The sequence below is a fragment of the Dendronephthya gigantea genome, unplaced genomic scaffold (genome assembly GCF_004324835.1).
Source record: "Dendronephthya gigantea isolate DGI-Jeju-01 unplaced genomic scaffold, DenGig_1.0 000035F, whole genome shotgun sequence".
NCBI lineage: Eukaryota > Metazoa > Cnidaria > Anthozoa > Malacalcyonacea > Nephtheidae > Dendronephthya > Dendronephthya gigantea.
The window spans coordinates 1191929-1207111 of record NW_021163045.1 but is presented as its reverse complement, the minus strand read 5'-3'; the positions used below and the strand labels follow the sequence as shown (position 1 = coordinate 1207111).

General features: G+C 36.8%; 5 protein-coding genes and 1 non-coding gene across 6 annotated transcripts; 3 read left to right on the top strand and 3 right to left on the bottom strand.

Moving 5' to 3' along the window:
- Positions 1-99: 99 nt before the first annotated feature.
- LOC114525793 (beta-1,4-galactosyltransferase 4-like) lies at positions 100-3828 on the bottom strand. Its single transcript, XM_028547219.1, has 8 exons — positions 3668-3828; positions 2949-3161; positions 2620-2750; positions 2284-2400; positions 2010-2197; positions 1815-1937; positions 1178-1279; positions 100-1057 (listed from the first exon to the last, which is right to left on the bottom strand). The coding sequence occupies exons 1-8, from the start codon at positions 3768-3770 to the stop codon at positions 874-876; spliced, it is 1161 nt and encodes a 386-aa protein (XP_028403020.1). The 5' UTR covers positions 3771-3828; the 3' UTR covers positions 100-873.
- LOC114525842 lies at positions 108-230 on the bottom strand. The gene has a single exon (XR_003687269.1). It is a non-coding gene; the product is annotated as a U5 spliceosomal RNA (small nuclear RNA).
- Positions 3829-4399: 571 nt separating the features above from the next.
- Positions 4400-6554, top strand: LOC114525720 (stonin-2-like). The gene is made up of 2 exons (XM_028547138.1): positions 4400-5859; positions 6047-6554. Exons 1-2 carry the CDS (start codon positions 4877-4879, stop codon positions 6465-6467), a joined length of 1404 nt encoding a protein of 467 aa, XP_028402939.1. The 5' UTR covers positions 4400-4876; the 3' UTR covers positions 6468-6554.
- A 176-nt stretch (positions 6555-6730) lies between these two features.
- Positions 6731-10192, top strand: LOC114525711 (zinc finger CCCH domain-containing protein 14-like). The gene is made up of 14 exons (XM_028547127.1): positions 6731-6833; positions 7011-7053; positions 7179-7293; positions 7384-7601; positions 7711-7804; positions 7885-8107; positions 8173-8444; positions 8553-8881; positions 8969-9083; positions 9302-9370; positions 9482-9540; positions 9662-9738; positions 9871-9986; positions 10065-10192. The coding sequence occupies exons 1-14, from the start codon at positions 6798-6800 to the stop codon at positions 10117-10119; spliced, it is 1821 nt and encodes a 606-aa protein (XP_028402928.1). The 5' UTR covers positions 6731-6797; the 3' UTR covers positions 10120-10192.
- Positions 10193-10411: 219 nt separating this feature from the next.
- LOC114525790 (FK506-binding protein 2-like) lies at positions 10412-11846 on the bottom strand. The gene is made up of 3 exons (XM_028547217.1): positions 11481-11846; positions 10973-11252; positions 10412-10835 (listed from the first exon to the last, which is right to left on the bottom strand). Exons 1-3 carry the CDS (start codon positions 11675-11677, stop codon positions 10674-10676), a joined length of 639 nt encoding a protein of 212 aa, XP_028403018.1. The 5' UTR covers positions 11678-11846; the 3' UTR covers positions 10412-10673.
- A 373-nt stretch (positions 11847-12219) lies between these two features.
- LOC114525789 (solute carrier family 35 member F5-like) lies at positions 12220-15138 on the top strand. The gene is made up of 11 exons (XM_028547216.1): positions 12220-12453; positions 12551-12724; positions 13035-13098; positions 13190-13266; positions 13354-13435; positions 13589-13676; positions 13754-13849; positions 13979-14052; positions 14261-14423; positions 14544-14634; positions 14843-15138. The coding sequence occupies exons 1-11, from the start codon at positions 12289-12291 to the stop codon at positions 14999-15001; spliced, it is 1233 nt and encodes a 410-aa protein (XP_028403017.1). The 5' UTR covers positions 12220-12288; the 3' UTR covers positions 15002-15138.
- The last annotated feature ends 45 nt before the right edge of the window (positions 15139-15183 follow it).

The following is a 15183-nucleotide window of genomic DNA, read 5'->3' as shown; positions in this document are numbered from 1 at the left end:
CCATTAGTTAAGAAATGCCTCTATTTCCATAAGTGTACTGCTTTGCAGCTTTTGCCTTCAAGTTATTCAGTGTTAGTGATTAGAATTTTCTTTTTATTATTGTTAAATACCCCGCCGTTAGGCAGGGTGACGAAAAATTAGTCTATAGACTCATTCTGTTGTTCTCCTCCACGGAAATCTTTAGTAAAAGGCGAAAGATTTATACGTGGTATGAAGGAAAACCAGAGTTTGTTGCTGTTATGAAAAAAACTTTCCGTTTATGAGCAGCAGCCAATGTCTACCGGCATGCGGTGCACGCGATCTCTCGTCTAAGCGCCGTATCACGCATGTGCAGATATTTTATAAATTATTTCAATATTTTCCATTTCATGATCGTTGTATTATAAATATTACTATTTTTAGGAGAACTATCTACATTGTCATTTATTTTTTACACAGCTCAATAGTGAATAAATCCAATAGTCGGAACAATTTAATATATCGCCTCATCGCGCCTAAGGTAATCCGCAATCAGACCTTCCACTCAAAATCCGGAAAACTCGTTAAGTGTTTCCTGAATTACCTTACACGGGGAGATTTTGACATTCTCAAAACCTATAAGCACATAAAAGTAGAAGTTTCGTCTGTAATAATTTTGCTTGTTCTGTCCACTGATTCTGTCCTATGCTCAGCCATATACGAGTAATGATAAAATATTGTCTATGCGCACGATTGTTACGATTACTAGTCTGACTTAGCGTGAGAACATTGATAGCGTTCGCGAGTATCATTTCCGTGTTCACCGCGCATTCCGTTCGACGTTTGCGTCCTTCAACAGAAGCACTCTGAAAATTGATTGAATCTTTCTCAGTTTCTCTGACACCAGGCTGTAGCCTATATTGGTGTTTCCATTGTTGAAAGTAAATGCGTGACGTTTGGTGTAACATCGAGTTCTTCATTTAGTTTTGCCAGAATGTGGGTATAGAGAGGATACTCTGTCTTCTTTAATACTTTATACTGTACAGTGTTCAAGCCGTCTGTATACATACGTTTTGCAGCTGTTTTTAACAGAATGTATCTAAAATAAGAGTGGTAAAAATTTGACAGTAAGTGGTGGTTACTAGGGATGGTATCACCCCCTCTTCTCTCTGGTGTAGGCCAAACTGGACACCTCAGAGTTGTTGAGTTGGTAGCTTACCTGTTCCCACCAGGTTTGTCACGAAAATGGTGCTCTTTGAGCATTATGTAGCGACCAACATCTGAACGAGGTCGGGTTAGACTGTACCCAGCTGCTCGTATTCTAAAATAAAATGAACATTGCTATTGTTCAATAATAGTTTCATTTCATTTGCCCAGGCTTATCTGCATGAGAAAGAGTGATTGTAGATTAAAATGTAATTCTGTGTATTATCCAGTGTACTTTCAAACAGTTTATTCAAAGTAGGTGAATAATGATTTTTTTGTTTTAGTGAAAAGTCAACTGGACTCTAAACAATCCTTCGTGAACAAGCAGACAACGAACAAGCCTGTCGTTATCAAAGATGCATAGTTAGTGAAATAGCCAACCAGTTCTATTTGGTTTGTGATTTTCTTGGAGACATTCGTAGTGTATGTATAAAAGGAGGCAAACATTTCAAAATTTTTGCAGCCCTTTTTGTTGATGACAGTCACAGCCCAATCTCATCATAAAAGCATATCAAATAATATCTCATGATAGTGAGTCCTGTGCTTTTCATATTGCCTTGAATTTGTATGGAGATTGTGTTAGCTCAATAATCTGCTATCAATCTGCTATCTTTCAAAACTAGTGTGTATGTTATTGCCAGGGTTCTTACCTCTGATAAGCATCATCATCTTCCGCACCCCACCCCCAGTAAAGATTTGAATATCCATTCATCTTCTCAAAATGTTCCCTGGTAAATGCACCAACACCGCCAAAATATCGCTTGTATGGCCATCTGGTAGATGAGAAATGATTTCAGGTGTTAAACAATGATACAGGAATAATATCTTCATTATCCCAGCATTACCTTCTATTGAAGCGATCTACGGAGACGCCCAGTAATTTAGGACTTTCAGGACATCCATAATCATTTCGGTCATTTTCCAAGATGTGATCAACATCATGAAACACAAAGCAGCGGAAATTTGAGATTTTGAGAGCTTCCAAGAACCCAATATTAATTAAAGTTGCACGGTTGAAACTGTAGTTGCCTGCCTGGAGATACAATGGCAGTGAGAATTTTGGCATTGCTCATTTTTGCATCACAGTCCAAACTATTGGTTCTTAGTCAATGCACAAACCTGTTCAACCACAATGATCCTATAGTCATGCATCTGTCTTTGCATGATTGGATGCATATGTCTCAGAAATATTCGTAGGTGTTCTGAGCGGTTCCGATAAGGAACTATGATAGCAAGCTGGAATGACAGGAACAAACAGGAACCACAATGCTGTTATTTCACAAATGACAAATCATGTACAAAGAGTAAGGGGTCTAGTGTATAATTGTGCTGTTTTTCAAGAAGAAAGGTCACTTAGGTAATCATTACTTTTTCGTATTTATAAATTAACTAAGTTTCCATAAACTAATGAATTTCTGCAAGAATGGTATGTTTGCAATGCATTGAATGATCTACCTTATTCTTAGCAATGCAACCTCTTGGCTTGAATGCTCCTCCTTTCTTTACAAATCCTCCAAAATCAACAGACAGTTGTTCTATGACTTCTTGCATCCGAGGAACACTCTTATTATAATATACTGGTCCAACTGAAAACAGTTAAATATTTTTAGCACCAGCATAATCTAATTATGACAGGGATGTGACTATTTGCAGCTTTCATAATGGATATGTCATAACGTCAAAGGATGCTTTTGTCTTTGATAGTATTGCTAAAGTTGTGATACCCTTATTTTTGTGCCAATTACATTGTCTATTTACAGTGTAATTATTAGATGTTTTCTTACCTAACAAGTAAGGTTTACAGAACATTGGTTGGGTGGGAGCTGCAACTGTAGTTGTTGAAATGGTTGTGGGGTTTTTAAGGTGCACTTTAGGTGTTTCTTTATTGGTGGGTGGTTGGGGTTTGCTTGGGGTATTTGAAGCCAGTACAATTCGGTTAATCTGACCATGATTGTGACCACTGAACTTTGCAACTGGGTGTTCGACAGAATTTTGAGCTAATTTGAAATGCACATTATAAGCATACAAACTGTTTTCATGCGTGGCAAATAGATTAGTTTCCTAACTAGAGTGCAGGGAAATAATATCAGAGATATTGTGCAAGATACTAATGTAAAGGATTCATTTGATGAAAGGTGTACAGGTAACACAAATACAGATATTTTATTGTAGTAGATGAGGACAGGAATGAACAATGTTGTATCCACACGAAACTTGGTTGCTAACAAACCACAACAACTTGTTGAATCATCGAAATATGTACAGAAATGTACAAGTAATTTGGACATATTCATTTGGTAATTACATGCGATACAATATTTCTACTTTTCTACTATTCCAAATATTCCATTGCTGAGTTTCTGACACGAACAATTCACAACGTTATTGCAACATGAATTGCATAAAGTTGTTCCATGTTCACGAGAAACTGAGTGAGTTTTTCAAAGGTAAACAAACAATTACTTTCACCTCGCATCTCAACGAATTTATAAACTTTGCATACCTTTTGAAGTCGTCGCATAGTACGGCAAATACATACAAACTAAGACTACAAAAGCAAATAGCAATAACCAAACAAATAATATTCTCTTACGAGACATGATCATTTTGTGCAGTATATAGAGAAAGCCCTTGATTTTAAACCCATATCTTTGGCAGACATTTTTTACTCAGCCTAATTAGCATAATTTCCTGTTGTGGGTTAAATATTAACTTGGGTCGTGAATATTAAATTTTGTCCATTTGACAATTTATTGACATCGTTTTTAAGCGAATTTCTGACATTTTTCAAGTTTTTATTGCTGTGCATTCTAATCCCGTTCAATGTGAACAGCAGCTAAATCTTTATGGTAAAAAACAGGCAGGTTATGTGGAGGGTGATGTAGGACAGGGGTTGTGTTTCACCTGGTGTTTCACCATGTTGGGAATCATTAGAAACGATTTGGTACTTTGACCTCAACCGAAAGTACCTTGATAATATGACAGGTGTATATAATTCCTATACACAGTAAACCTCAATAAGTGCAATCTTTGATGGTCACACAGGGGTTACTACTAGCGTAATATACGGTTGAATGGTTCTGTAGTTTTTACACATAGATGCAAGACAAACGCATTTTTTTGTATCAGACCACCAACAGTACATGTTATGACTTGCCCATTTCGGAAATTACTCATATTTCGTCACTCATTCGTAATCAATGATCTGATCAGAACTATTGAAAAGTCTCACAAAGTCACATGAATAAATTCATGTTTGCCAAAGACTAAGGAGGTGATATCACTTCTATACAGTGCGCTATAGTGCGCTATTACTCTGAAGAGTGAAGGTTGGTGTGATTGAGTCTATATATCAGAAGGTATCTAAAAAACTTGACATCCGCATACAAGAATACAATGTGAACATAATCTATATCCATCGGGATCATCTGATTGGAATTTCAACAACAAAGAGAAGGAATATATTTACGGAAGAATGTTGTGTTCTTTCTGTTGTAATTACTGGCCGGGAGATATTCTGTAAAAGGCTGCCAAGAACTTTAACGTGAGAACATTGAAGTATATTCTCGAGGATTAGCATAACAGGAATACTGAGACAAAACATAGTCAAAAATACTTTCACGGCTGAGAACCGGGGGAATAACCTGAACAAGCGCGTCAAATTACAGCGGCCACGAAGAAAGGCCAAATTCCTCATGAACTAAGATTCATTATGGATTTTGACACAGATAAAACAGATAATTACGAATTATTTATGGACAAAGAACCCGAAATTACTTTTAAAAGTCAGGAAGTTCTTTTGCCTCATGACTCAGACAAAGATCTCTTTCACAACAGGAAATGTTGGAGAATTTTGTTTTGCATTCGCGTAGCCTCAGGAAATAAACTACGACCGAGTGTTAATAAAGTCTGGAAGCCTGTTTTTCTGGTACTAGAAGAAAACAGCCTGAAATTCCACGCACAAGATTTTGAATCTTCACCGCCGTTTAAAATCATCAGTCTAACTTGGTTTTACTCCTTCCGTGTTCCGATGAAAACTCAATTAAATGAAGATGGTTTCCTGTTCACGACAGTGTTAATCAACTCATTGCACAGCAGACGTTCAGCGATAAAAAGATTCCGTGGTTTTTGGAAAAAAGTCAAGATTGGCTGCGCAAATTATAACACGTTATTGGATCTAGTAGAAACTGTCCAAAAATGTGTCGCCAGTTTTCCAGCTTTCCGACCGGCAGGTATTTTTCATAAGACGGAAAAGATGTTGGTACGGGTTGAAGATTTTCACGAAGTTACTCAGCCGGAGAAACACAGCGTTTCCAAAGCGATAAATCAGGAACGGCACACCGAGAAACGAGTAAGAATCATGCTTAATGTCCTTGTATCAGCAAGTCCTGATTGCTTTGTGGAAGTTAAGCGTACAGAAAGTTTTTCAAGAAGAATTACAACGGACGATATTTGTTTTCATAAATGTGTAAAAAGTCGTTCTCTTAACGAGAAGAGAGTTGTTGCTTGGTTTTCGCCGCTAGATGATTGTTGGTTTGAGCTGATGTCTTGGAAGGCGTTTTGTACAAAGCCTTGTCCGCTGCGTTGTGAAGTCACAATTGCAGTTTGTGATTCTTGTTCCGTCGCCATTCTTGCTCGTGTGTTTACTAGTTCAACACGTTTGGAACTCACAACAGCAAGTAATATCACGTTAAGGTAAGATATCAGTTATTGAGTACCATTACTTTCTCCTGAGTTCTGAACATGCCGATTTTGCTAATATTTACACTCAAAAGGGACCTTCACCGGAGGAAGACAATACCCAACACTTGAAAAAGCCCTGGAGCGGGCTGGGTGAGCTGATTTGGCAAAACAATAAATTATTATCAAATCAATCTTTTAGGTTCTACATCCCTTCAGAATGGCTGGAAACAGAGGGAAAGCGTTCAGTTCAAACCATACAACATTGTACCAACGTTACAAAAGGCAACGTTTCTTACAATTCCAGCGTCGAGACGATGCTGTGGTCTATTCCTAAACTTTCTTTCAACCCTTGCCGGAACTTCCACCTTACAGGCAAACCTTTGGCTCAACTAAGCACTCGGCTTGAAGCGCCGTCTGGCAGTAACACGCAAGAAATAACCAAATTCCCTGCAGAAATGGATTTCAATGCTGAAGGAAACGCACGGTCGTCTGAAGTTAGAATTGCAAGCATGAAATTGGGCGTGAAATCATTTGGAAAGTTTAAAACTTCCTATTCTTCTTTATATCGTATTAAAATTCCTGTAAGCATTGAAGAAACTGTCAATGATAGAGACGGCTGATATTGTAAATTGTTATTGTATAACTTTAGTGGCCCCAAATAAGGGCCACTGTACTCAGCGATCGATATGTTTTTACTTTGTGAATGAATCAGTCTACAAATAAAGAAAAAAATATATAAATTGCAACAAGATCTTACACTTCACAGACACGAGAGTCACGTGAGTATGATCATGTGATATCTGGCACTGTTCATCGTTCGAAGCAATCGACTAACTATGGGACTACTTCATGTAACATCTTTTTAAGTCTGTTCGCCATATTGGAAATTCTCGTTTATACGGACTATCGACATTTTATGTTGTAAAACGTTCAACTTTCACACTTGAATCATGGAAATCGGTACAGAAATTAGCCAAAAGATAAAAGTAAGTTCACTTGAGTACTTCAAAATTCTGTTAAACGTGGTATTTATGCAACGAGTGTCTATTTTCGAGTATTTTCACATTTTCATCTGTGCTTTCATTCACAAACATAACAAAAGCATTGATAGTACTACGGCAGTTCAAACCTACATTTGATAAATGTTCTTTTATTCTCTGCAGACCGCAATCAAGACCAAACTTGTAGAGTTTGGCTCGTATGTAGGTAAGTTCTATCACTATCTGAGTCATCTGACAATCGTAGATATCAATCTGAAATTTTAATAACAGTATGTCTGGGTTTTATACTTTTATACGTAATGGAACAGATAAACATCTTGTAATTTTAAGATGACGAGCTTCCCGACTATATAATGGTGATGATTGCAAACAAGAGAAGTCAAATGCAAATGATTGAAGATTTAAATCTGTTTCTTGGGGACAACAGTAAACATTTTTGTGAATGGTTAGTTTTTTACCAGATTTTTATTTGAATTGTGTGATAGAGTACCTGCATTTTATATTTGAATTGAGATTGGAATATTTTTTTTTTGAGGCTGCATGATTTACTGTCAAAGTTGCAAGAAGTAACAGAAGGTGCATTTGAAGTTAAAGTTCCATTGAAGAGGAAATCAACAGAGATGAAACCTGCGGCTAACCCAGAAGAGAATGAAGCTTTGAAAATATCAAAAATATCTCGAAAACCGAGTCCCATCAGGGTAAAATGTGATACAGATGATGAAAAAAATGGGGAATTGTCACATGAGAGTGAAGGTTATTATGCATGTCATTGATTTCAGGATAAAAAGGTTGCTGTATAGTTATCAGCTGATTAGTTCATTACCTGCTCTTTATCTCCTACTAATGTTTTTAACTTCATTAGAAAAAAAGAACACTGAAAAACGAGGAAGATCTAATCAACGACAGGACGAGAGACATTCACATGCCATGCAAAGTACAATTACTATTCAAAAGAGGTATGGAATAATTTTGAATTGAATATTTACACTTGTAGATAGCTCCTGGAATCCCACAACTAACTCTTTTTATTTTGAAGACCAAGTCTCCCGCCATCAAAGCAAGCAAATCCTATGTTACTAAAGAAAGCAATGCAAGAAGCTAAGGTGTCTACAGATTGTGGCGAATATAACCCTGAAGTACCTTCAACAGAATTGCCAGCAGTTTCTGATGCGGAAACAAAAAGACAAAAACGAGCACAACTTCTTGAAGAGCACAAAAAACTCGAAAGATTGAAGTCGCAACAGGAAGACGAAAATATGGTAATTAGTGGTTGATATGTCACGTTTGGTAGAAAAAAAACTTCAAGATTTGTTTTCACTATTAGGAGGAGCCTGTGCTTGAGTTACAAGTTGCTCAAGATGATGATCTTTTCAAGACAGAGGAACCTGCAGTTGCCATTAAAGATCGCAGGATAGTGGTTGAGAAGACACCAGAACGTGAGAACAAACTGGAAAAGGAAAAGAAGGAAAAGAGTAGGAAAGAAAGGAAAAGTGAGAAAAGGAGAATGGAAGAGAATGAACAAGAACAGTCTGGTTCTGGTAGTAGTGATGTTGATGAGAAAAATGAAAAAGTGAAGGAGAGAAATGTCAAGTCTAAGTATGTGGGATTTATGTTTGTTTTGTGTTTGGAGGTAATTGAGGGATGTTCAGAGGTGTGTAATTCACAATCATATATTGATTGCACCCTTGTGTTTGTTTGTTCCAGAGAGAAACGGAAGAAACCAAGATTTATCGTCACACTGGAAGGTGTTGGCAGCAAGTTTGAGGAGAAATATGAGAAAGAACATTCAAAAAGGAAGCGGAGACGCAAGGGCAGCCAGAAAGAGGAGGTCAAACAGGAGATAAATAGAGAAGTACCTGTGATGCCAGTCTTTCCCCAGTTGATCCATGGTGTCCATCAAGTACCTGGGGTGATCCCAGCTCACCTCAATCATCCTCTTATACCATCAATAGCACAAACAATTCACATGCCACCACCACAAACAACAATGGTCACAGCACCTCATATGCCACTGGAAAGAGACATCCAACAAGGTATCCAGTCACCATCCAAACTTGTATATTATATACCACTGTTGACACTAGAAAACATCTGCAAAATGTTCCTTGATTATTCTTTAGTCAATGAATATGAGGAATTTGATGAAACTGATAAAGAAAAGGGAGAGTGCCGGTTTTGGCCCCAATGTAAAAACGGCAATGATTGTCCATTTTATCATCCTGACGTGACATGCAAGTAAGTTCTGTTTTTCTGCAATCTTTGGTGATGTTCAAATGAACTGCTAAACTAATTTATTGCTGTTGGGTGTTTGGATAAAAGCATAATAGACTTGTCAAGCACCATTTTCTAGACGGAACCTAAATGAATAAAAAGTTTGTATTTCACTTGCATTTTTTCTTAAAATGATGAATCCAAAAGCTATGATGAAACTTAATCATATCAATTATTACTAGGCATTTTCCCAACTGTCGATATGGTAGTGACTGTAGCTACGTTCATCCACCATGCAAGTTTGGTTCAAGGTTTGTACTAACACCATCTTTTTCCTAACGTATCTTGCCCTTTCCAGTTACCTTCACTCAGATATGAAAAACCTCAACAGGTGGAAATATTTATGTATGGTTTATTTACAGATGTACATCCACTTCATGCAAATTTTCACATGACGAGACAACAGTCACAAGCCCCTCAGGTATGTAATTGTATCAATTACAATCCATTATAATGTTCTCTCGCGCTTCATGTTCACTATAACCTGGTAAACGTCTTAGTAATCAGGCCTAATCTATGATAAACTCTGCCGTTTTGTGTAGAAAATGAGACTACAGTTTGTCGATATCATCCCTTTTGTACGAGGAACAACTGCCCGTTCTTGCATCCTGTTGATAAGGTATGTTACCGCCAAAAAACACTTTGAGATTTTCCCCAAACATAGAGCAGTGGTCGCAAAATATTAATAGATAGTTCATCCCTGATCCCCACATATTTGTAGTGATATTATGGATTTTTTCTTTCCCTATAGCCTTGTCGCTTCGGGAAGAATTGTACTCGACCTGGCTGCGTTTTCAAGCATGCCACTCCGCCATCACGTGAACAGTTAAAGTGGGTCGCACCAGCGCCAGCCAAGGTTCATGTCAGGTATACGGATAACATAATCATGGTATTTTGTCAGAAAACTGATATCGTACAACTGAACATGAATCATTCTGTTTTTAGCGAAAGACAATTTGCAGTAAATGAGACGAAAACAACTGCTTTACCGGTGCAATGATGTGCAAAAATGTCTGGGGTATGAAGGTACCCTTTTATGATATGTGAATATGTGAAACAATAAATTTTATTGTGTTTTTATCTTTCGTTTGAATCATTATTATAAACAGCCTGTGAAAGGGTGTTTACGTCACACCATTATCGAACCAATTCCAATTTCCCTTCAAGACCATAAACCGTGAAACAGTATTGGACATGGCTTAGCCAAAAAAAGTCGGTTCTCGTCTTTTCGTATTTTTCAGCAAATTTGCTGTGTGTTGAATGAGACATTGCATTAAACAAGAAAAATAATATAAAGAAAAGAATGTTTTTATCTATTTAGTTTAAGCACATGGTTATAATGAACTAATACAAATAATTTAAATATGAAATTGTTTTTAAAGATTATCAAAACAAAAGCTCCACACGTTATAATGCAGTTCCTGTCTACGATTGGTGATGTTCATGTCAAAATAACCGCGCGGATGTTGAAAAGATTATAACAATATCTCACTTTATTATTCTGTCATTTTTAAGCGCAATTGTTTGATAAAAGTTTTATACTTTTATAACGGTTTAAAGATCTTCAATATATCTTTTGGGTCCTGAGAATTCTTTGTAGGAGATGGTTCCATCGCTGTCTTTATCTTCTTCAAGGAATATTTCACGAATGATGTGAGAATGACTTTTCTCACCAGGACCATCGGGATAGTTCTGTTTCTTCAAATATCTTGCAACCTGGAAAGACAGATGGAATTAGGTAAAGTTTCGAGTTCGTTCGATCGAAACAGAATTCGATTTGTAAACTGGAGATTTTATCGCCAGAAACGTTTATTGGTTTGTAATACTACAAGCGAAAAGCTTTGTTAACCAACCTCCTCGTTCGATAACATATTATCACCGTTCGTATCAATCAGCGTGAAGGTATCTGAGACCATTTCTTTGTCGGTGAACGTGTCTTTGATTTGCAGCAGTTCCACAAAGAACTCGATGGTAGATTTTGGTGGGACCTTGTCACCAACCGGCCAGTTACCGTACGCGACGTGCGAAGGAACAACCAGCTGACGAATCTCACCGGCACACATGCCCAAAAGTCCCAAATCCCAACCAGTGATGACCTGTCCTTCCCCTAATGTGAACTCGAAAGGTTTCTTGCTAAAAGAAAGAAGATTTTAGGAGTAAGTTTTAAGAAGGATTCCTCTTAACTACTCGAGATGAAGTTTCCCAATTCTCTTCAATGAAAATTGTCCAAATGATACGGACTGAAATGATTCTATTTGGCCTTTTTCTGCAGGTATGACTCTTGGGATTTTCTGCAGGTATAACTCTTGAAAACGCAAACTTTACACTAACAGTTTTCAACTGATATTAACGAACGCATACCTGGTAGGAACATAGCTTGATCCATCAACAAACGTGCCGTTATACTTCACAGCAATATGGTCACCTCGTTTTGTAACACGCTTGCAGTTTTTGGGTTTATGAACGAGACCAACTCCGAATCCCCTCTCTTGATATTCCCCGGCGTTACAGGATGAAACTAATATAAAACAAACCAAAAGACTTCTCAAAAGCTCCATCCTTGTTACGCTGGCTTGAAGCTGTTCAACAGCGAGAATTTCTGATATTCTGACTGCGTCTTGATTACAACGTGAACTACTATAGCAAGTGACATTGAGAAAGGAAAACTCGGTCGTTTTATGCGTAAAAACGCCACGTCCAGGCGGTTGACGTGGGCAAAAACGCGTTGTTCCACGGTCGGGAATTCATTTTTGCGAACCGCTTTTGGTTCACCGTGACAACCGCGCGTGACAATGAAATGAATTGTGTGAGTGAAACCTTTTCAAAAGCAATTCTGTTGGCCTATAGAAATGACACGTGTTCGCGACGCAATTTGCTGCTAGTCATGAAAAAATGAAGAAGACGACTTCAAGACTTTGAGACAGTTGCCTTTATTTCACAAATAGGTATATAGTTATCCCATATCTCAAGACTAGACCTAGGCTTGAAATCTGGCTACCATTATGGGAATAGTTGCCTCATAATTTTAGCCCAACGTGTGGGCCTAATCCGGGAATTGAGCCAAAAACCTAATCCTAAATCAGTGAACTATCTTTAATCTCCCTAAATCAGGATTAATCAGGATTAATAAATGTAGTTTCCAGGCTAGGACTAGTGTAACTCGGCCAGTATGGACGACGACAGTGAACTCAGTGAAGAAGAAAATACGGATCTTTTAGGCAAAAAAGATAGAGGAAATAAAGCAAAAATAACCAACTATCGTCGCTTAATAATTGGGGGAGTTGTTCTTGTCTTTGTTGATCTTCTTTGGGTCGGCTCTGCTGAACTGTCTGATGTAAGTAATTGAAGTGATTGAACATTCAATTCTTACTCCTGAAATCCAGGAAAATGATCTATTCGATGCCAAAGTTTTATTTTTCTACTCTTTGTAGTTTATATTTCACAATGAAGGCTTTGACAAGCCGTTTTTTACTACATATTTCAAGACTACAGCGTTTGTTTTGTATCTTCCTTTGGTGTGGATAAAGTCTTTCTGTCAAAAACATCGTGCAAATGCTGGTAAAACGACTCTCAATAGTTCAGAAACATTATTCCAAGTAAATTCAGTATGTATATATTTTATATTATATTTTATACATTCTATAATTCTATATGTAACTGTGTTGCTGTAATTAGATTAGAAGAGGGAAAATCAGTTAATCCCTAAATATAATCCATAATCTAATCCTTTAGGGTTTGGTGTTAGGTACAGGTCAGGTTTAGGATTAAAGTTAAGGTTAGGTTAGATTAAACTTAAAATTACTGCAGATATTCATTACAGATGTTCTGACCAGTTATAGACACAACGTTTTGTCTAATTACCTGCTTGGTCCTAATGAAGTGAGTTATCTCATCTGAAACTGTTTCAATTTGCAGGAAACTATCGATAATAAAAATGATGACATTTATTGCGAGCGATCTCAATATTTACGCACTGAAAGTGAGTTCAGTTGTATTTTTCATTTTTTCTTCAAACCAGCAATATTTGTATAAACCCTGTAGGTAACAAGAAATCTGTCAAATTTTTACAGATCATACAGATTTTGTCCCTGTTCAGAAGTTGGCAATTGTAAAAGTGATGAAAATTGCGTTGATATTTTGCATTTTGGTAATACATCTAACAACATTCTGGTGTTTGTCTAGTGATTAGCTTGACGTATACATTTTAATAGTGTAATGTTTTTAACTATTTCAGTGGTTCTTAGCGACTCTTTCCTACCAAGAAGCCTTGGCTCTAACGTCACCTGCTGCTGTGAATATTTTGTCCTCCTCATCTGGTATGAATTGATACTTTGATACAGTTTCAGTACTACTTGAAAACAATGTAAATTGCTATCTCGATCAGTCCAAAAAAGGACATTCACATTGATATAACCAGGGAGCTGCATGGCAGCGTCTTCAAACAACTTATTGTGTTCACTTCATTTTAGGTTTATTTACATTGATCCTAGCTGCAATTTTCCAAAGTTCTCAAAACGATAGATTCTCGTATTCCAAGTTGATAGCTGTCTTTATGAGGTAAATCTAATTATTATTTCTGGTGAACTTGCTCAGTCAGTTATGTATGTTTTTATTCCCAATTATTTTTATTTTAGTATTACCGGTATAGTACTTGTTACATTTTCTGATTCCACGCAAACCAAAGGTGGTGTCAATTATGGTGCCTTTTTCTCATTGGGTGGTGCTATATTGTAAGTGTAAAGCATAACCAATCACATATCAAATTGTAAAACATTTGCAAACACTGAAACACAAATCTCATATGAACTGTGTACAGACTCGGTGTCAGTCATTTATTTAATATCTTTGCAATATCTCAGGTATTCATGTTATCTTGTGCTATTGAAAGTCAAAGTACCAAATGAAAGTCAAATAGATATTGCTACATTCTTTGGTATGTGTTTACTACTGTTGTGCTGCTGTATGATGTGATTGCCTTTGATAAAAATATAAATATAATTATATCTAGAAAAAAGGGCTTATTCTCTCTCATTTTACTGTAAATGAATGATCAACAATAACTATTGATCTGGATTATTTATTGATTATGCAAATGATAGCACAATTATAAAATTATCTGTGATAAATATTTTTCAATTTAGGTTTTGTTGGGCTATTCAATATTCTGTTTTTATGGCCAGGATTTTGGATTCTGCACGTAACAAATATTGAGAAATTTGAGTTACCACAAGATTGGCAAGTGTGGTGTTCTCTCGCTGTAAATGCAATCTTTGGAACTGTGCTGTCAGAGTATTTATGGCTGTGGTATGTAAGCTCTGCCCTTTTGTACAACATTAAAGTTGCTTGTTTGCCTATCAGGCAAGCAAGAAAGCAGGCAGCCTATTTACCCAAAATTCCTGGCCAATGTGAGTATTTTTTATTTAGGGGATGTTATTTGACTTCGTCTCTCTCCGCTACCTTGGCACTTGGGATGGTTATGCCTTTGACAATGTTGACTGATATCCTACGAGGAAGGGTAAGCATTGTATAGGGAACTGGTTAAATATTTTAATCAGACCTGTATGCCTGGGGCACAGTGATGTGTGAATATGTGATTTTATTGTAAAACAATTCCCCAGTACAGTGAGAGACATCTGCCCCCTTGCTTTTGTGTTGTGTACAGCCCTAATTTTAAGACATATATTAAGTCTTTCATAGATGTATTCCCAATCTTTCATTCTTAGATACAGCTTTCATTCATGTTTGTTGCTGGCTCAATTCCTGTGTTTCTTGCATTCTTTATGATCACATATTTATGTCACTATGAAGGCTGGGATCCTGTTAGAACCGCATTTTTCTCAATCTACCATTGCTGCAAGCAACAGGCTATACAACCATCATAATGGTTTGAACATGATGCATATATGGAATTTGTAAATAGAGTTGACAATATTTTTGATATCATTTTTTTCAACATAAATGGACATTGCACTAGGGGAAATAATTAGCAATTTAGTGAATATAAATTTATTTATTAACATAAGACAAATAATAAAAATGAGTTAGAATAACAATTGTTACTTTT